This window comes from Camponotus vicinus, unplaced genomic scaffold, assembly GCF_025532165.1.
Source record: "Camponotus vicinus isolate PSW18456_S1 unplaced genomic scaffold, iyCamVici1.0 SCAF_13, whole genome shotgun sequence".
Lineage (NCBI taxonomy): Eukaryota > Metazoa > Arthropoda > Insecta > Hymenoptera > Formicidae > Camponotus > Camponotus vicinus.
In genome coordinates, this window is record NW_028141949.1 from 4,696,056 (window position 1) to 4,713,279 (window position 17,224).

At 34.6% G+C, this 17,224-nt stretch overlaps 1 protein-coding gene across 3 annotated transcripts in view; it reads right to left on the bottom strand.

The window, feature by feature from the left end:
- The window catches only part of LOC145964652 (uncharacterized), a 167,997-nt gene that overhangs the window by 121,801 nt on the left and 28,972 nt on the right, over positions 1 to 17,224 (bottom strand). Inside the window, exon 3 of one of the 3 annotated variants that reach the window (XM_083087653.1) lies at positions 2,777 to 2,920. The exons of the other annotated variants lie outside the window; for them this stretch is intronic. Within the exon in view, the coding sequence (XP_082943779.1) occupies positions 2,777 to 2,825 (49 nt within the window). The 5' untranslated portion in view covers positions 2,826 to 2,920. The remainder of the gene's footprint in view (positions 1 to 2,776; positions 2,921 to 17,224) is intronic. 3 annotated transcript variants of the gene reach the window in all.

Consider the following 17,224-nt stretch of genomic DNA (forward strand, 5'->3'; position numbering starts at 1 on the left):
TCACTACATTAAACAATATTAATATCTATTTAAAAATTGATGAAATAATTTCTAGAGAATTAAATATTTTTAATTCAATAAGAAGACATCTTTAGAGATATTTTTTGAATCTATGTATGAATTGCTGCGCGCTTCAATATCTCGAAATAAGAAATAAATTGATCCATCGCAATATATTACGTTCGTAGAGTGTACATTGCACAAATCCGGCAAGCAAATAAGAAAGATGAATGTATACGACTAATGAGGTGTAACAAGTACGACCAGGTAACAACAAGTGAAATTGAGCGCTACGATATGCACACGGTTTTGTATATCGCGTGTCGATTTTACGTCATATATTACAACATGTAACGCAATCGCGTTTGCGACAGCAAGAGATTAATGATCAAGTCCTGCATCGAACAACCGTTTCTTTGGATGACGTAAATGTAGCATACCCTTCTCATTTGCGTTTTCTTTCGATATCATCTTGTAAATCAGATTAATTATTAACACATTGTTGACGGGAAACGTGAATCGGCGTCTTTCATTGCTCAAGCGCAGACGACGGGAGACGTGAATCGGCATTTCAGTATCGAAGAAGCGACGCAACAAATTACATCTTGTGCGTGCAAGACCGTTATTGCGTAAGTAATAATCAAATAAAATAAAAAATAAAATAAAATAATAAAATGCGCGGGAACTAAGGCTCGATTGATTCCACAATATACCGTCAACAATGTGTTAAACATTACATTGCGAAATTATTCTCTCTCCTGCACAATTGAAAAAGAATCAGTTATAGTAAAAATATTTACAAAAGATATATATTGAATCGAATTTATATAAAACGTTTAAACAATATTATATACAACGTTCCAAAATTGCGACAAATTAACAAATATCACAAAATAATTCCTGATTCTTTCTTGAAGAAATGTAAGTATACATGAGATTAAATGTGTGTTTTTCGGAAGGAAGTCATATAATGCACGTTGCCACAATACCGTTGCCACAATATTTCTTCGCAAAAGAATCGCGAATTAAACACCGATGAAGCGTGGACCGGAGATAATTCGCGCATTATCCCGACATCGCAATCACGCGTGACGCTATTAAGGCTCATTTCGCGCGTCAGTATTAATTTAACCGCCTGAGTAGCACGACGGGGTAGCATCGAAAATTCCGCGCGCTACCCGCGTTGACGCGATTAGGGTTGTTTTGTCATGCATTTTCTCGCGACTGTATTTGCACGTTTCGTCGTGTTCCTGCAAACCGCATAATAAATAACAATGCCAGCGCATTAAGCGATCTACGATCCGCGCTATTTCGCAGCTGCACAAATATACGAGAATTACCTTTAAATAGTTGGATAAACAAAAAGAAAAATAATTATTTCAACAATTATATATTATATCTGTTTGAAATCTCATATTTCCTTAACAAAAATGATGCATTTAACAGATTAACGATTAAATAATAGAATAATAATATTTAGATAATAGAATATTTAAATATATAATAGAATAATAATTTTAATTTCCATCTCCAATCATCTCTTAAATTTATAATCATATTACATCTTGTAAAAAATAAAATATAAATAACTGAACAAAATATTTTAAAAAGGTATATTTATTTTATAATAATTGATTATCTAAATTTTGAATTAAGCCGCTTTGAACACTATATCTTGTAAAAAAAAAAAAATATATATAAATAACGAAAGAAATTTTCAAGCAGATTTTGATCGAATTTGTTTCTTCGTGATTTTGAGAGCAAATTCTTCAAATTCTTGAGGAAGTGGATTAAACGACATCTATCGAAATCTTCATAATTCACTTTATATGAATAATAAATATCATCATGTGCATTAATTGAACTTTGACGCGTGATTCAATAGCGTAAGAACTTTGAGAGGCTTTACAATTTATTTTCAACACACAAAGGCGTATTCTTTTGTCAACTCAATTTGACATCATCACGCGGTAATCACGTCTCGATCACGCAGCAATCACGTAACATCACGTTACCGATGAGTTTCCTCTTAAATAATTAATATTTCACGGCTCTACAGCCGAAAGATGTCGCGGATTTTGAAAATTCCGGTTTTGCAGCAGCGATTATCTGGCGTTTTTTGCTATTCCTGAAGCCGCGACAGGCGGTTTTAATGCCATTCGCTGGCCAACTGACGCTTAAAGGCTGACTCGCGTGTGTTCGCGGATCGTGGACCGCGGGATCTCTCGATCCTCGAGATCTCTCGACGAAAAAGTAAGCCAATCTGCACACGCGTGCGCACGTATAACGCGCCATCGACGGTATTTTTCGCGTCACCCTTCTCGTATATATTCGGTCAATCGTTGGTCGAATATCTTTGCGAAGCGACAACTTTCCCGCCAACGAGAGGCCCTGTTATTTGCGTCATGTGGCACACTTTATGATATACCGAGACGAAAAGTTCTCGGTTGATCGGGTCCCCCTGATGGAATTTCATTGACATTTCGTTGAATTCGAGATGGTATAATAAATAAATTCACACAGTCATTAATTAATAAATGATCTTTGATAATGAAAATCTCCATAATACACAATTAAAAATAGCAGATAACTATAATTTTAAAAATGCACGATCTTATCTATTATTTTTTAACATCATTCATTCAGTTTTTCAAATCGTTAATCTGTTTATTGCAAGCTAATGTTAACTAAAATAGCCATCATCTCTGAACTGAATATAATTCACAACTGGATATAATTCACAAACATTAAAAATATAATAAATGTTGAAACTCACCATTTTTGATGTGCGCTGTTACTGCATTTCTGAGACATGTATCCTCCATAGCTTCCTTCACTTTGGCACTTTGGCACTTTGGCACTTTGCACACACACTTCGCGACACGATATTCTCATCACGATGCAGATGAAAAATTTACGACTAGAAAAAAAACAACACGATTTCTATAATTTCATAATTCAAATATTACGCACGTAATTGCATAAAAATTACATAAAGAACATACGTAAATGTAAGATAAATGTTTAGCTTAAGAAAGGACTGTGGATGACTACTACGTCAAGAGTAACAAATCTAATACATTTCGAAATTGAATGAATGAATTTGACCTTGCATAAAGCACTCAGTCTTTTAAAATATAAAATTAATAATTAATTTATGTATTAAAGTAAAGATTTGCCTTATTGAATTAAAATTTTTATTTTCAGAAATCTTTATAATTTGTATAATTTATAATTTGTATAATTTGTATGGTTAAAATCATAGTATAGTCACTATAAAAAAGTTAGTTCGATATATAAGACAATATTTACGATTTTGGTATTTAATTATATTTTAAAAAGTGTTTTGCGCAATATCAAATTCATGAATCTAGAGATGCTTTAGATTTATTAACTTTTAACTTTTAGCTGATCCGTATAATTCTCCCTTAATATCTAATTGGATGGATCAAATGTTTAATCAATAAGATTTCGATGATCGCAATAATTATCAACGCGTCCACGAGCAAATTTAATCGTCATAATTTCAGCATTTTACATTATCATTTGCGTGAAATTATTATACGCGAATGAATTCTAGTTATTATTTAAACGAGCGATATCGACTTAACACGCAGAAGGTCAAACATCGACTGTGAATAATACGCGCTACAGTGATGCCGGAATACCCACTCTAGCAACACGCAACCGTGAGTGAAGGGGGTAATGATCATATGAGCGATTCATGTGTCCGTTACCCCCTCCATTCATGGTTGTGTGTGGTTAGAGTGGGCATTCTGGCATCATTGCGCGTCAAGAATATATACGTCACGCGTCAAGAATGTACTACGTCACACGCCCTACTAGGCCCATGACCTTCCAAAATCAAACTGCCATAACTGCGTGTTTGCTCGTTCGCTTCGGTACCTATGTGTATATACGGTAACATATTATTAAGAAATATTTAATTCAAGCAAATGAGCTATAAAAATATAATAATTGCTTAATGATTTTTATATTATGTGTAGCATATATGTATGTACATCACTTGCAAAATACAATAATGTAAGAAATCGATATATTAAGTTTACGATAATAAAGTTAACTTAATTATACTATTACTAAGTAAAATTATCGAAAATGCTCAATGTAAAATATTTTCTGCAGGTCTATTTAAATAGAGTTAAAAGTAATAATTGTCGAGATATATTATAAAATAAATAATTAGAGATCATATCGCAAAAGTACTATTTGTTTGTTTTTCTAGCAACATTGTTATGACTTTTATTCTCTATTCGCTTATCGTATAACGTTATAAAAAATACGAGATATTCCGCGATGGCGGGGAGAGGAAAGGAGTCGAGAATAATGGCGATAGCGAGCACGCAAATTCTGATTTCGCAGGGGGAAGCGTGACACTTTTCCGCGTTGGATTTCGCGGCTGTGTCATTTAACAATGAATTAGCGGCGTGGTATGCGGGATTTGTCGAGTGTATTTGATAGCGTCACACGAGATTAAACGATGTTGGCAAACACCTGGGATTATTTGTCCCGGAGAATATTGGATACGTGCCAGCTTTTCCGCGTAACCCCTTAGGTCTTATAATCAAGATAAACGCTGTATCCACAATACAGGAAATCGGCTCGAAGAGCAGACAGCTTTTTTTCGAAATTACGAATTTTCCCGAGTAAATATCAATCTCGGCGTAATATCGTTGTAACAGATACACGATCGCACGTATCGCAACTCGTTGCAGAAATAAATAAGTTTATATATGCACATATACATAAGCGAATGTCAAAATGGAAGATATATGTATACATATGTATACCTAAAATTGCGCGATAAAAAATAAACACTGTCGCGCATACAACGTCGGGAGTAAAAATTGATTGAAGCGCGTGGAATTTGATTAAGCCTCGCTGCCTTCGTAAAATGCCGTGCAAACCGAAAAATTTTTCAGTAGGTAAATTTAAAGTAAGTTATTTTAATTTTTGAACATGTGTATTTAGCGAATAGCGGTGTCGATGCGATTAGCTTTACATTCCTAAAATATGTTTACACATGTCTGCTGAAATATTTTACAGAGATTCAGCTCCATCCAAATTTTCGTTTAATAAAGTCACAAAAAATACGCAGATATACAAAAACGTAAAATTAAACGATAAATAAATATTTAAATTATTGTATACACGATGGGTGTAAAACGAAAATTACTGATATGTGTGTTTTTTCTTTATTTCAACTAAATATACATATAATTCTGAAAATTTACTAAAATGTCCAATTTTTTAAATAATTTTATAATTGTTGAAATTTGATGTTCCTTATATAATCCCGTGAGAAATTTTCAATTCAAGGAAAATTCTTGTGTCAAATATCAATCAAAAAGATTTAACTGTGCATGGCTGTGGGTACAGCAATAATTTGCGACGCGAGTGCAGTTTTTTGATTTCGGCGCTGGGAGGTTTAATAAACGCCCTCGCTTCGGCCTCTCGTGCAACGCGCGTAATTTAACGCGAAAGTGGAATATATTCGACGCTGATTAAAGCCGTTAAAAACAATTGCAATGGTAGGATTACGCGGGTTGTGCGATAACGCGAGGCGATACACGTGTAATAACGTCGTCTATAATCTCTATGTTATATTCGCGTGCGCGCAGAAATATCACCGTTACGATGTTCAAATAACCAGTTACACACGACCCCGTCGCAGAAATTTGTTCACCTGCATTCACATTGTAGTCGCGACAGCGTTGTCATATTACACACAGGCCACTCGAAATCTGACGATCGCGCAATAACGTTGTATAATTCCCATCTCTCCGGTTACATCGGATTTGATCTTACACGAGAGCCGATCAAATCGAACGATATGTTTTTCATTTGCAGATTAATCCACAAAACCTACGGTTATACTCGCCTGTTATGTCTGTTGAATAAATGTTACATGGAACGATAGCGCTCTGATTAAAAAAACACAAATAATACGCGTGAAATTGATCAATAGCGACGAAATGCGAGAAATCCGATTTAATAATAAGATAATTAAGAAGCATGATTGAAACATACAGGGAGATAGAGGAAATTTGCCTTAATTGAGGAGAACAACAAACGACAATGCAAATTAGTGACTAATTATTATAATTCAGGTAGACGAAACAATTTAAAATTATATTGAGTATACGCAGAAAATGTGATAAATCAATTTTATATCCAACTGTTACAAAATGTACGTATCCACGCCGGATTCCAGATTAAATCCAAAAATACGCTTGATGAGGCCAATGCGATGCAAGTCGCGTATGTAGATATGAAAAATAAAAATGCCTGCGTTGATGGAATCCGCCATGCTTTCATTTGCAATGTTCGTCAATTAAACTGGCTGATTTAATTTCTTTTTCCGCATTCCCATTTTACAGCTATCACGCGAATATTATTGTCTCCGGCTGGACACTAATTTAACGGAAAAATTCATTTTATCTAAAAATAATGTTTTTTAATTTTTTTGTATCGGCTTCTCAATTGTGCTTCATCAAAATATGAAGCTTTTATCGTGATCGCCAAATATACCATGCATTCAAGTAAAATTGCTTGTAATTTACATAGAACAGTAGGGCAAAAATTGCAGTAATTACAAATGTTCACGCTAAAGCGTGAATAATAGAGCGTTATTCACAAGCCTTATTTTCTGTATCTATTATTATGCGAAAGAAATAATTATACGTGCGTGAATCTTTATCACTCCACGTATCTGACAATGAAAACGCGTCTGCTCTTTTTATTGCAATTGCACGCGCAACGCGTTCATTGCCATTTATTCAAAGATTCTAACAATATACAATATGTATTATTTTTCGATATTGATATTTTTATTTCGCATCCTTTTATAAAGTATCTATCATTAATGAGAAATTTTCTTGAAATATTGTGCAAATCGGTGAAAATTTCGCTAAAAAATTTAGCAAAATAGGACTCTAAGAAGAAACTTTGGGACAACATAACTGAAGTGAAGCTGAAAAAGAGCAGGCTGAAGACGAGAGAAAGATGAAAGAAACGAGGTGATGAGGCAACGCGGGAAGAGGAGCAAGAAGTGGTAGAATGAAGTGAATAACTTTGGCTACGTGACTTTCTCGGGCATATCGAAAGATTGATACACTCCTTTCGTCACTGTTGCCATCCCCGGCGGGACGAACGTACCAGAGAGCCCTAACCCGGTGGATACAGAATTTACAGGGGGAACGCGCAGATAGCCAACTCGCTCTTTATCAGCTTCATGCGCTTCGTAACCTACCACATTGCTCTTCCGACGCAGTCCATCGATCAGCATCGACACACCGAATATTCACGATAACTCAGAGTGAGAAGATTAAATCGATACGCTTACTTGTGTGATCGTTTAATATATTATGTGTGAGCAAGTAATTCTTACGATATTATATTGAACTAAATATAAATATTTTTAAAAAGTTTAATTATGTTAATTTTAATTTTATTATATTCTAATATAATATTATATTTAATATAATATTGTGTGTTAATTATTTTTAATATTTTCTTATTATTTATTTTTAATATTGTTTCTATATTTTGCAACATAAGAACGTAATGATGTTTGCAATATCATAAATTCTAGAATTTGTTGAGAATATTCTATATGAAAAAAATTATGTGTTCAAATAAAGATCAAATAAAGATAATTATAGCCAAATAATTATAACCAAATAATTATCATTAATATTATACATGTACATATTATAATAATATGTCTTATTTTTTTATGGAATTAGTTTTAGCAAATAAGAATTAATCTCGCGTTTATTGTCTCACATTTTAATTTTCTTATTTGCATCGAGAAACAATGCACGCGCGCTTTTATTCTTTGATTCACGACTGCGCATATTTTTACACGAGAAAACATTGTCTTGCGCGTTGCAGAGACAAGCGCAACGCCTAGTTCTTACATCTCAAATAGAAAAATAAGCTTCATTTTTCGCAGGTAGCGTCGCGAAATGTCACGCGAACGCCTAGAATTCCGCTTATTTTAAAGCCGACGTTGTTCTCACGGAAGTACGTGTCACTTGCTACAAAGTGAGACCATTTCCTGCCACGTATATTTTAGTCGACAGCTTTAAAAGAGACAATCATTGTTCACATTTTCATCGATATCACTTTCACGACGAGCAACGTAAAAATTCGAAAATTTAAACGAAAGGAAAATAAGATTGAAAATAGAAATACAATAAAATAAGTTTGTGTGAATTACTGTCGTAAAATATATTAAAAATTTTTCTTTTGAACGACCAGATTTATATAATCAGAATTATATAATTATATATTATATCCTGGATAACTTTTAAGAAATAAAATACTTTTAACTTTTTTTTAACATTATATTGTACCAAAGAGTTATATTACACTTGCAAATTTAGAATATAGAAGTTAACGTGACGCATTTCAGAATTTTTATTGTATATTCTCATATTTGCAAGTCATTTTAGTACAACAGAAATTTTACGATACAACCTGTCAAAGTAAAGAATGACAGATACATCGAAATTTTTAATACACTTTTAAATATTCACGTTCGAATCGATTCACTTGCATAAAGAAAAGTTATTTCACGTGTCCTCTTCGCTTCCTACGCCAAAAGTGTCAACTTAATCGCCGTATCTCACTTGCATTTGACATTGCTACACTTTTTAAAGAATTTTACTCGAATATTTAAATTTACAAATGCAAAATTCAATATCATAAACCGATGTCAGACTAACCATAGAGATCCATAGTAGTGGCTCCGCTATTATTCCATTCGGAAATTACATTTGTTTTTAGTCGTTCGAGGAACATTGATTAAACAGCGATCCTCTACAAGCCCTGGATTTTTCTTATCGATTGCCAAACACTTATAAAAGTACGTGACAGTTTTCACGAGCTGCAGTTATTCGTACAAAAGAGTGCTCGCTCCTGCGAACCGGATAACGATCTCTTTTCACTGTGCGCGTTTTACATCATCGCACCGGGCGGGATACATTGGAAATTCCCGCAAGGATTTCGCAGTGCATAACCTCCGCTATTCTTTAGTATAAATCTTGATAATATCCTCGAGCTATACGAATCGCGAGCGAATAAAATACAATGCGTAATGTGCGGGAAAAACCACGGATCGTATCCCTCCCAAGGACGATGAATAAAAGTGTTGGACAAATGGCGACGTCACCCGCTAATTCGCCGGATTGTGCTTCTGCATCGACTAAGAAAATTGTTCGCAAATTATAGGACGAATGAAGAGAATCATTCTCGTCTTGTCGCGCTTGATTTATGCGGTATTAACGTTTGCTGTTTAAATCAAAATCGCATTAAAATTCAGATTACGCCATTACGTTTTCAGAAAGACGAAGCGTCTCGCCATCGCCGCGTCTCGCATTCGTTTTACATCGCGACTCTGCGGGGAATCAATTAACTGCATTCGTTACCCACGCGGCACGATGCTCCATCGCCATTTCCCCTCGTCGCCTTGCTAAAGATGCTTTAAGTGCTGTACAACTTCGTCTTAACAAGGATCTTTCAAATGTTTGTTTTTACGGGATTTTTAAGGGAACGAATGAATTATTTATTTGCGAATGTCTGATGATTCTTCTGATATCGCAGAGTAATTCCGATTTGTTGTTCTTTTTCTTTTCTTGATTATATGCGATGAAATATGCATCATATTTTTATTTACTAAAAATAAAAATATTTTCTTTGTACTTTAAAAAAAAATATCTTTTGTTTCTAAAAAATAAATCGTTTTTTAAATATTAATGATTGCATCAAAACAATAAACTGGGGTTATTTACTTCAGCAATATTTCTCTAAAATAATTTGCGAAATAAGCGGCTTTATATCTTAATATTCCAAAATTCTGCAGTATTAAATGTTATCAAAAGAAAAATACCGCTCGAAAAAAAAGTGCATGCTCGGTATTCTTTTGCGGATTCGTTACCATTGTCTTAGATGAGGGTCTACGAAGCGGAGATAACGCGATGCTCTCGAGCATTTATTTAGGAACGTCTGAATTATTTATTTATAAATGCCTAACGAGCCGTCGCCGACTCGCTTCTCTCTTCCTTCTTCTATTTCGACTTCTCTTTCTTTCTCTCTCTCTCTCTCTCTCTCTTTTTTTCTTTTGTCAAGTAATTTACGCGCGACCTGGGTATACCGCTGTCGGTATAGCAAAAGAGGGTGAGTAAGGCGGGGAAGGGCAATAGGACGAAAGTGCAAAGGAAGGAAGCCGAGAGGACGAACTTTCGCGTTGCCCGTCCAACGAGCCGTTGCCATTGCAACGTAGCCGTTGTTACGAAAAAGGAAGAAACTCGCGACATCCGCAAACAGAAAAAAAGAGAAGAGAAAAAGTGGAAAAGAAAGCCGAAAGAGAGTGACTTCGTTGAGTTAACCGTCAGTTACTCTGCTGGGGTCAAATTTGACCACAATGCGGATGCTTTAGAAAGATATCTACGAAAGAATGCAACCATAAGCCCATCCACGTAATTCTATTCTATTTCTCTTGGTCTTAATCTTCATGGTTGATTTATCATCTTCGGCCCTCTCTATAATTTGCTTAATGTTTTAGATTTTTATCTGAGAAAAATATTAAAAGACCCATTGCAGAAAAAAAGAGTAAAAAGACTATTCTACGTCTAGTGTTAATACTAAAGATTTTAGAAAAATATTGTTTTGTAAAATTATAGTGCAACCTTATTCTTTATAATATTTTTACAAACAGCTAATAATTAAAAGTAATAGTAAATGATAAAAAATAATAATGATAATAATAATAAATAATAAGAATAATAAAAAATAAATATAATATTATACATTAGATCCAAAATAGTTTATTTTATAGTCGTAAAAATATTCTGATTTAAAATTTCATCGGGTGCATCTTGTAGCATTTGCCACTATTCTATCGCGAATGGTAGAATTATCGGACAGGATAAGCAACGACTAACTTTCGCGGTAACTTCCCAGCAGCGTGTCGGCGCAACCGTTACGATAAGCCGACAATAGGAGAAAAATCGTCGACCTGGGTTAACGTGATTAACGATCCGCCACATTCCGCATTCGTCCGATGGCGAAATCGCATATCCGCACAATCCGTCTACTAAACACGAGCAGCGAGCGGAAGTGGAAGTGGCAGCGACGTAAATTACCAAGCTTTACACAACGACGCTATTTAAATAATACCACTGGCGGAGATTTCGTAACGACTCGGATAAGATTTGTCTGTTTCGGCTGCAACTTGCCAAGAAAATAGATATTGTATAAAGATAATAATGTCGTGTAAAGAGATGTATATAAGGAACTTTAAACAGAATAATATGATTAGATTATCATAATATAATCATTTTCCTTAATGAAATCAGAATAGAATTTTCTCTTATATTCCTCATTTTACATCTCTTTTCTTTGAAAGGAGGAAGCACTGAAAAGCAAATATTGCACTATGCATATTCACAGATCCTTTGTCTTTGAAAATGAGAGAAACACGACCCGCTTTACACAGCTCATATGTTGATAATATTTCGGTCTATTTAAGTTAAATAGCTTTGGAAATAAGGACATTATCCCGTAGATGAGTAACGTCTAGTATAATGAAACTCATGATAACCAACTCCATGATAACCAAAACCTCCTGGGACAGCAGCATTAATCTTCCATTATCTTTCATTATAGATAATGTGTAGATGCTTTAATTTATAATGAAATTTTTTTATATTGTATTATTAAAAATATTTATAAAATAACTTTCATATAAAATACAAATGTTGTGTAATCAAAATATTAACAATTATTATATTCTTCTAGAATAAGTTTTTCTAAATTCTTACGTGTAAAAAAATTATATAAAATTATTACTTATAAATATATAATTTGTGCTTTCGGCTAGATATTAATATATACGATTATTTTTGCAAAAATCGACAAGACTCCGAAACTAAATTGTAGACAGAGAATTTCATACTAAAAGATAAATCCCAAGTGATAGGTGATAGCAATTAACTATGACATGGTATATTTAAAAAAGCATTTGATAATATTAGCATCGGCGTTGTGTCGCTTTTACCACGAGCTCTAATAGACAACATAATATCTCCCGTAAATGAACGAGATCGTATCGACCGTATTATAATGCCATTATCCATCACTCGTCGAGTTCTCTGCGGTGCGATTATAACAGCTTGCACGCACTTGTGGCGCAATGTTTCGACGCTCATAAGCGCGCTCGTAACTCGGGCGATTATTGAACGTATCGATACTTCGAGACGGGTTCGATACTATTGGAGGTTTCGACAACACGTCGCAAACAGAATTTTGCCTTACATACATATGGTTTACGCAAAACGAGAATTCGAATACGCTTCGCACAAGATGGGCCTCGTCTAGGCAGACTCGCTTGCCTTTTATCTATACGTGCAACTGCAGGTGCACGATAGCATCCTGTCCGAATACCAAAGTCTCTAATGGACTCTTGCGGGCATAACCTGCAGAGACAATTAACGTAAAGTGAGTTTAATGGTGTGAATAATCGTTATATCGAGGTACGCGCCTATATTGTAACAGACTAGATGCAGGAAGAAAAAAGAGTTGTGATTAAAATGCGCGATAAATTATCTCGTTTTTATTGCGAGTATTTGCTATATTTCTCCGACAGATTTAATTGCGTCATCGATTGTCTACGAAGATTCGATGGAATCACGACTTTCTACTTTCGTTCTTTCATTTTTCTATCTCCTTCTATAATACTTTTATAATACCTTTTCTCTTCTCTTTTCCTTCATCCGAGGAAATCTTCCTACCCTCGCGGACTAATGTCGATAACGACATTGAGCGAATAACCGAGTTGCAGTATAAATGAAAACTTTCTCGAATGCAATGCAGTCTCTGAATTCATTTGCTCCAACTAATTCCGTGAAAAAACTTTAGCCTTGTAGATCGACAAAGCCGCGTCGGCCGCGTCCTATCTCCTAAACCTCGTCGCCTTTCTCCTTTTTTTTCGTCATCTGAGTCGCTTTTCCTTTGGAATTCTGTCCAAAGAAGTTTGTCATTTGAATCAATTTTCCTTTGGAATTCTGTCTAAGAAGTAGAATCTTGTCCGAGGAGGAGAAAATCTCGGCAACTCTCGCCATTCAATGTTTCTTGATATTCCCGATAATATTTCTTGAAATGATAGGGATACTAATTGGTAAAATGCAGAAGTTTTAAATAAAACGCATAAAACTAAAAAAAATACTAAAAAAAAAACGGTTACAAGAAAGCAAATTCTAATAAATTTGTTATTTTTAAATTCTGATAAATTTTTTTCCAAATTATTAGACATATAATCTATTATTCTAAATATCGTGATATTAGCGCGATTTTAAATTCACCCTTTATTTCAGTACATAAACGCTTTCGAAGCTTTTGAATGCTTTTTCGAAACTATCGAAATGGCCCAGGAATTTTCGGTGAGAACATTCGGCGACCAACCTATGCACGCCGGTAACATTTTTTTCTGAAATATTCCGATGGATCTTGTTGAAAAATGGAGAAAAGAGAATAGCGGGTAACATGGAAATACGTATTTCTTGTATTCCCGGGCGAATAGGTCGTGTATATATACGCGACTACGCGACGAGGAGCTTAAAATAATCCACGCTCCGGGAACAAGTAGATTTTTCACACGGCGACGCCGAAGCCGATCCTCCTCGAATAACCGATACTTCGAATAGTACACGATCGATCGCGATTATTCCCGTTGCATCGCTCCGCGATAATACATACATGACCTATAAAATGATAAATGCGTTCTTCAAAAGCAATGTCGCTAGTGGAAATAATTATTTTTCATAATATATAAAATTAATAATAAATTATTATAGAGAGGATTATACTTTAAATTCAAAGTTGCTTTAAAAAACCGTAATTAAAATATATATATATATATATATATATATATATATATACTGATTTAAAATTAGTGTATTTAGAAAGTTTGCTAGCATAAAAAAGTATGACTCTATTTAAATTCCTTTCCATGTTATTGCGGAACATAAACACACAGAGGAAGTTAAAATAAAATATTATATTCCATAAAGTTTTGCACAGAAGTCGAGGAAACTTTCGTGACAGGAGCGAGTCGGTTTACTTTAGACCTTATATTCGCCAGGAAAATGTACCTGACGAGCGCCGCGAATCACGGGCGTGTCAAGGTGCATCCGCGTGAAAATCAGCCTTAAACATTTTGGCGTTAAGTTGGCGGCACATTTTCTCGCTTACTCAAGTTGCTTCTGTCTTCCAGTTTGCGAAGTAGTCGCAGCAAAGACTGGACGGACAAACAAAGGCTTTTCACAAAGATTCTAACAGTCGGATCTACATTTAGCAAGCAGTTCTTTTACTTAAATGAATAAAAAGACTCAGAAATTTCAATCCTTTATTATAAAAAAATAATAATTTATTCAATAATATTAAATAATATATTAAATATATTATTTAATATATTTAATATTATATTCAATACTACAACAATATATATTAAATAATATATATGTTAAATAATATATTCCATACTATAATAATATACAATATATTAAATAATATATTAAATTCTATATTCAATATTGAATATAGTATAATAGTAGTAATAGATAATGATAAGTATCTAAAAATTTAAGAATACATGTCTCTCCGTCATTTCTATATAATATAAATCAGAAAAGAAATCTCTGACTTATGAAAAACCCTTAAATCAAGAGAGCTAACTCTATGCAAAGACACACAAAAGACAAACGCATAATGATCCATGCCGGAATCATAGCTCTCTTTCCAGCGTTATTTCGAGATTTATCGATCGATCGAACGCTTTAAGCAAGTTGTAGCTTCCGCGCCTTCGATTCAATTTCCCGCTCGCGAAGGCGGTTTATGATTTGTGGCACATATTTCCGAGGCATCGTATACACCCCGCTTCGCGACGCGGGATCCTCGCGACGATGGAATTAACAGAACAGCGCTACCTGCGCCATGAATATGAAATAGCTCGCGATGTGCATAGAAAGAGAGGGAAACAGAGAGAAGGAGAGAAGAGAGATGCCTACCTCGTCACGAAATTAAAATCCTCGCTGGCATAGCTGGCTCGTGCAGTTCTCTCTCGCAGCTGTCGGAAATAGCGCGTCTTGGATTAATCTTTCAATTATCGAATCAAGACGTTTGCCTTGCGTTCTCTTTTTCTCACGTTTCCTCTCGCGTTTCCATTTCTTGTTCCTGCTCGACCGCGCCCTAAATCATGCGCGTAATAACTGTGCACGCGATAGCGCCGAGCTTCTAATAACGGTGGTGGGCCTCGCGATAAAAATGAGGATCACGTTCGTCGGGTTAAAGTTCTATAGTCGCCGCGCGGCACCCCTGTAATTTATCAGACGGAAAATATGCTTTGCCACAAGCCGACGTCCTTTATTTCCCGGAGATAATTTGTTTCTGTTACATGCGCTTTTTTTATCGAGACGATTTTTTGTTATCTCTCATACTCTTGTCTTGTATTTTTCTAAAGATTTAATTTGTTCAATAAAGTGTGAAGATTTTAAAACATGTTTCAAAAATAAATTCTCTGAAAAGAAATACCGGATAGTATACAGAATGTCTCCCAACCCATCGTCTAATACTGTAGTGGTATTTTCTAAAGATTAATTGGAGTCAAAAATCTTCGTAGATCTCGATATTACAACAGTTTGCAAGTTATAAGCAAAAACTGTGAAAAGGTTTGCCAACTAAAGCTTTCAAGCTTCATGGTACACAACTGTCGAAAATCGGAAAAAGACATTTCCGAGTTTACTGAATAAATGGAAGGATATCTTATCCACCGATCGCGCGTCCCACATCATCCAACTTTATATCGACACGAAATACTTAAATATTGTCTTCTCGTTGGATAGATAAAACCGCATGGGAACTTGTTGAGAACGATGGAGAATAGCAAGTTTGCGAAAGAGTGAAGATACAGAACCGTGTTTTTCATCGAAAGGATGCTTTTGCATCGTACGATTATACTTTGCTGTTCTATATCGAATATATTTTACAGAAGAAGTTAAAAGCTTTCGTATGTTAGACGCTTGACACGCGCGAGATTTCTGAAATATTTTCCCTATTTCGAATTTTTTACACCACTTCTCTCTTGCAAATCGCAATTCGTTCAATTAATCACAATATCAATTATATATATGTTCCTGTATCAAGTAATGCTGATAAAATTAAATATGCGAGTATCGTTGAATAATGTAACATAAAATATCTACATATTGTTTATATATAAATCTAAAAAAAAATAAATTAAATCATTAAGTTTTGTAAAAAATTACTATTTAAAAAGTTGTATTCCGCATTAAATAAAAAGCATTGTTTATTATATACAGTGATGTATAATTCGCTCTTGTATTTTATGTAAATTTGAAATAGTAAAAAATAGCATTGATATTTTATTTCGCACGCAAAAATATGTAATGCAAAAGTCAAAATCAGAATCACTAATTGTAAGCATTAAGTTATACAACATCATCGATGCGAGATATGCATTGCTCGTATAAAATACGGCCACATTGTGCATAAGAATATAAATACATTACTATGAGAGAAATACTTGACATCTGTGCAGGTTATTTTTATTCGTTGAATTCTAAATAAAGAAGAATCGTTGAACTTTTTTTCACTCTGGCAGATTAATATTGATCATAATTTATCATGAATCTTGACTAGTATGCCCTGTTCATTCTTCTACGCCCTTTAAAGCAATCCTCCGCTCCTTCGGATTAAGTTTACGTCCTTGAACCTTTATTGTTCCTAAGTTTTCCTCCCATCGATCATCCGTCTGAGCACAACACCTCTCTCGAATCCATTACTGCCTAAGATGTATGTAGCCGGTGCAAAGATGGATTAGACAAATTAGTAGTTATCTTCTCTCGGAGCCGCGGACCTTCAAAATACATCAATTTTCCGCGGTGCATTTTCAGATACACGAGATAATTCCTTCTTCTCTAACGTCAAAAGAAAAGAAAGGTATCGCGAGATTTCTATTAGCTTAAAAATCGTAAAACCGCGGATAGTTTTTACCGATCACGCGACCTCAAATTTCGATGATATCTTCCCATCCGTATACATTCCAAATTCAAAAGATATAGCTTTTAAATGTCGCTCTTAAATCATACAAATACAATCCGAATATAATTATGCCATTCTA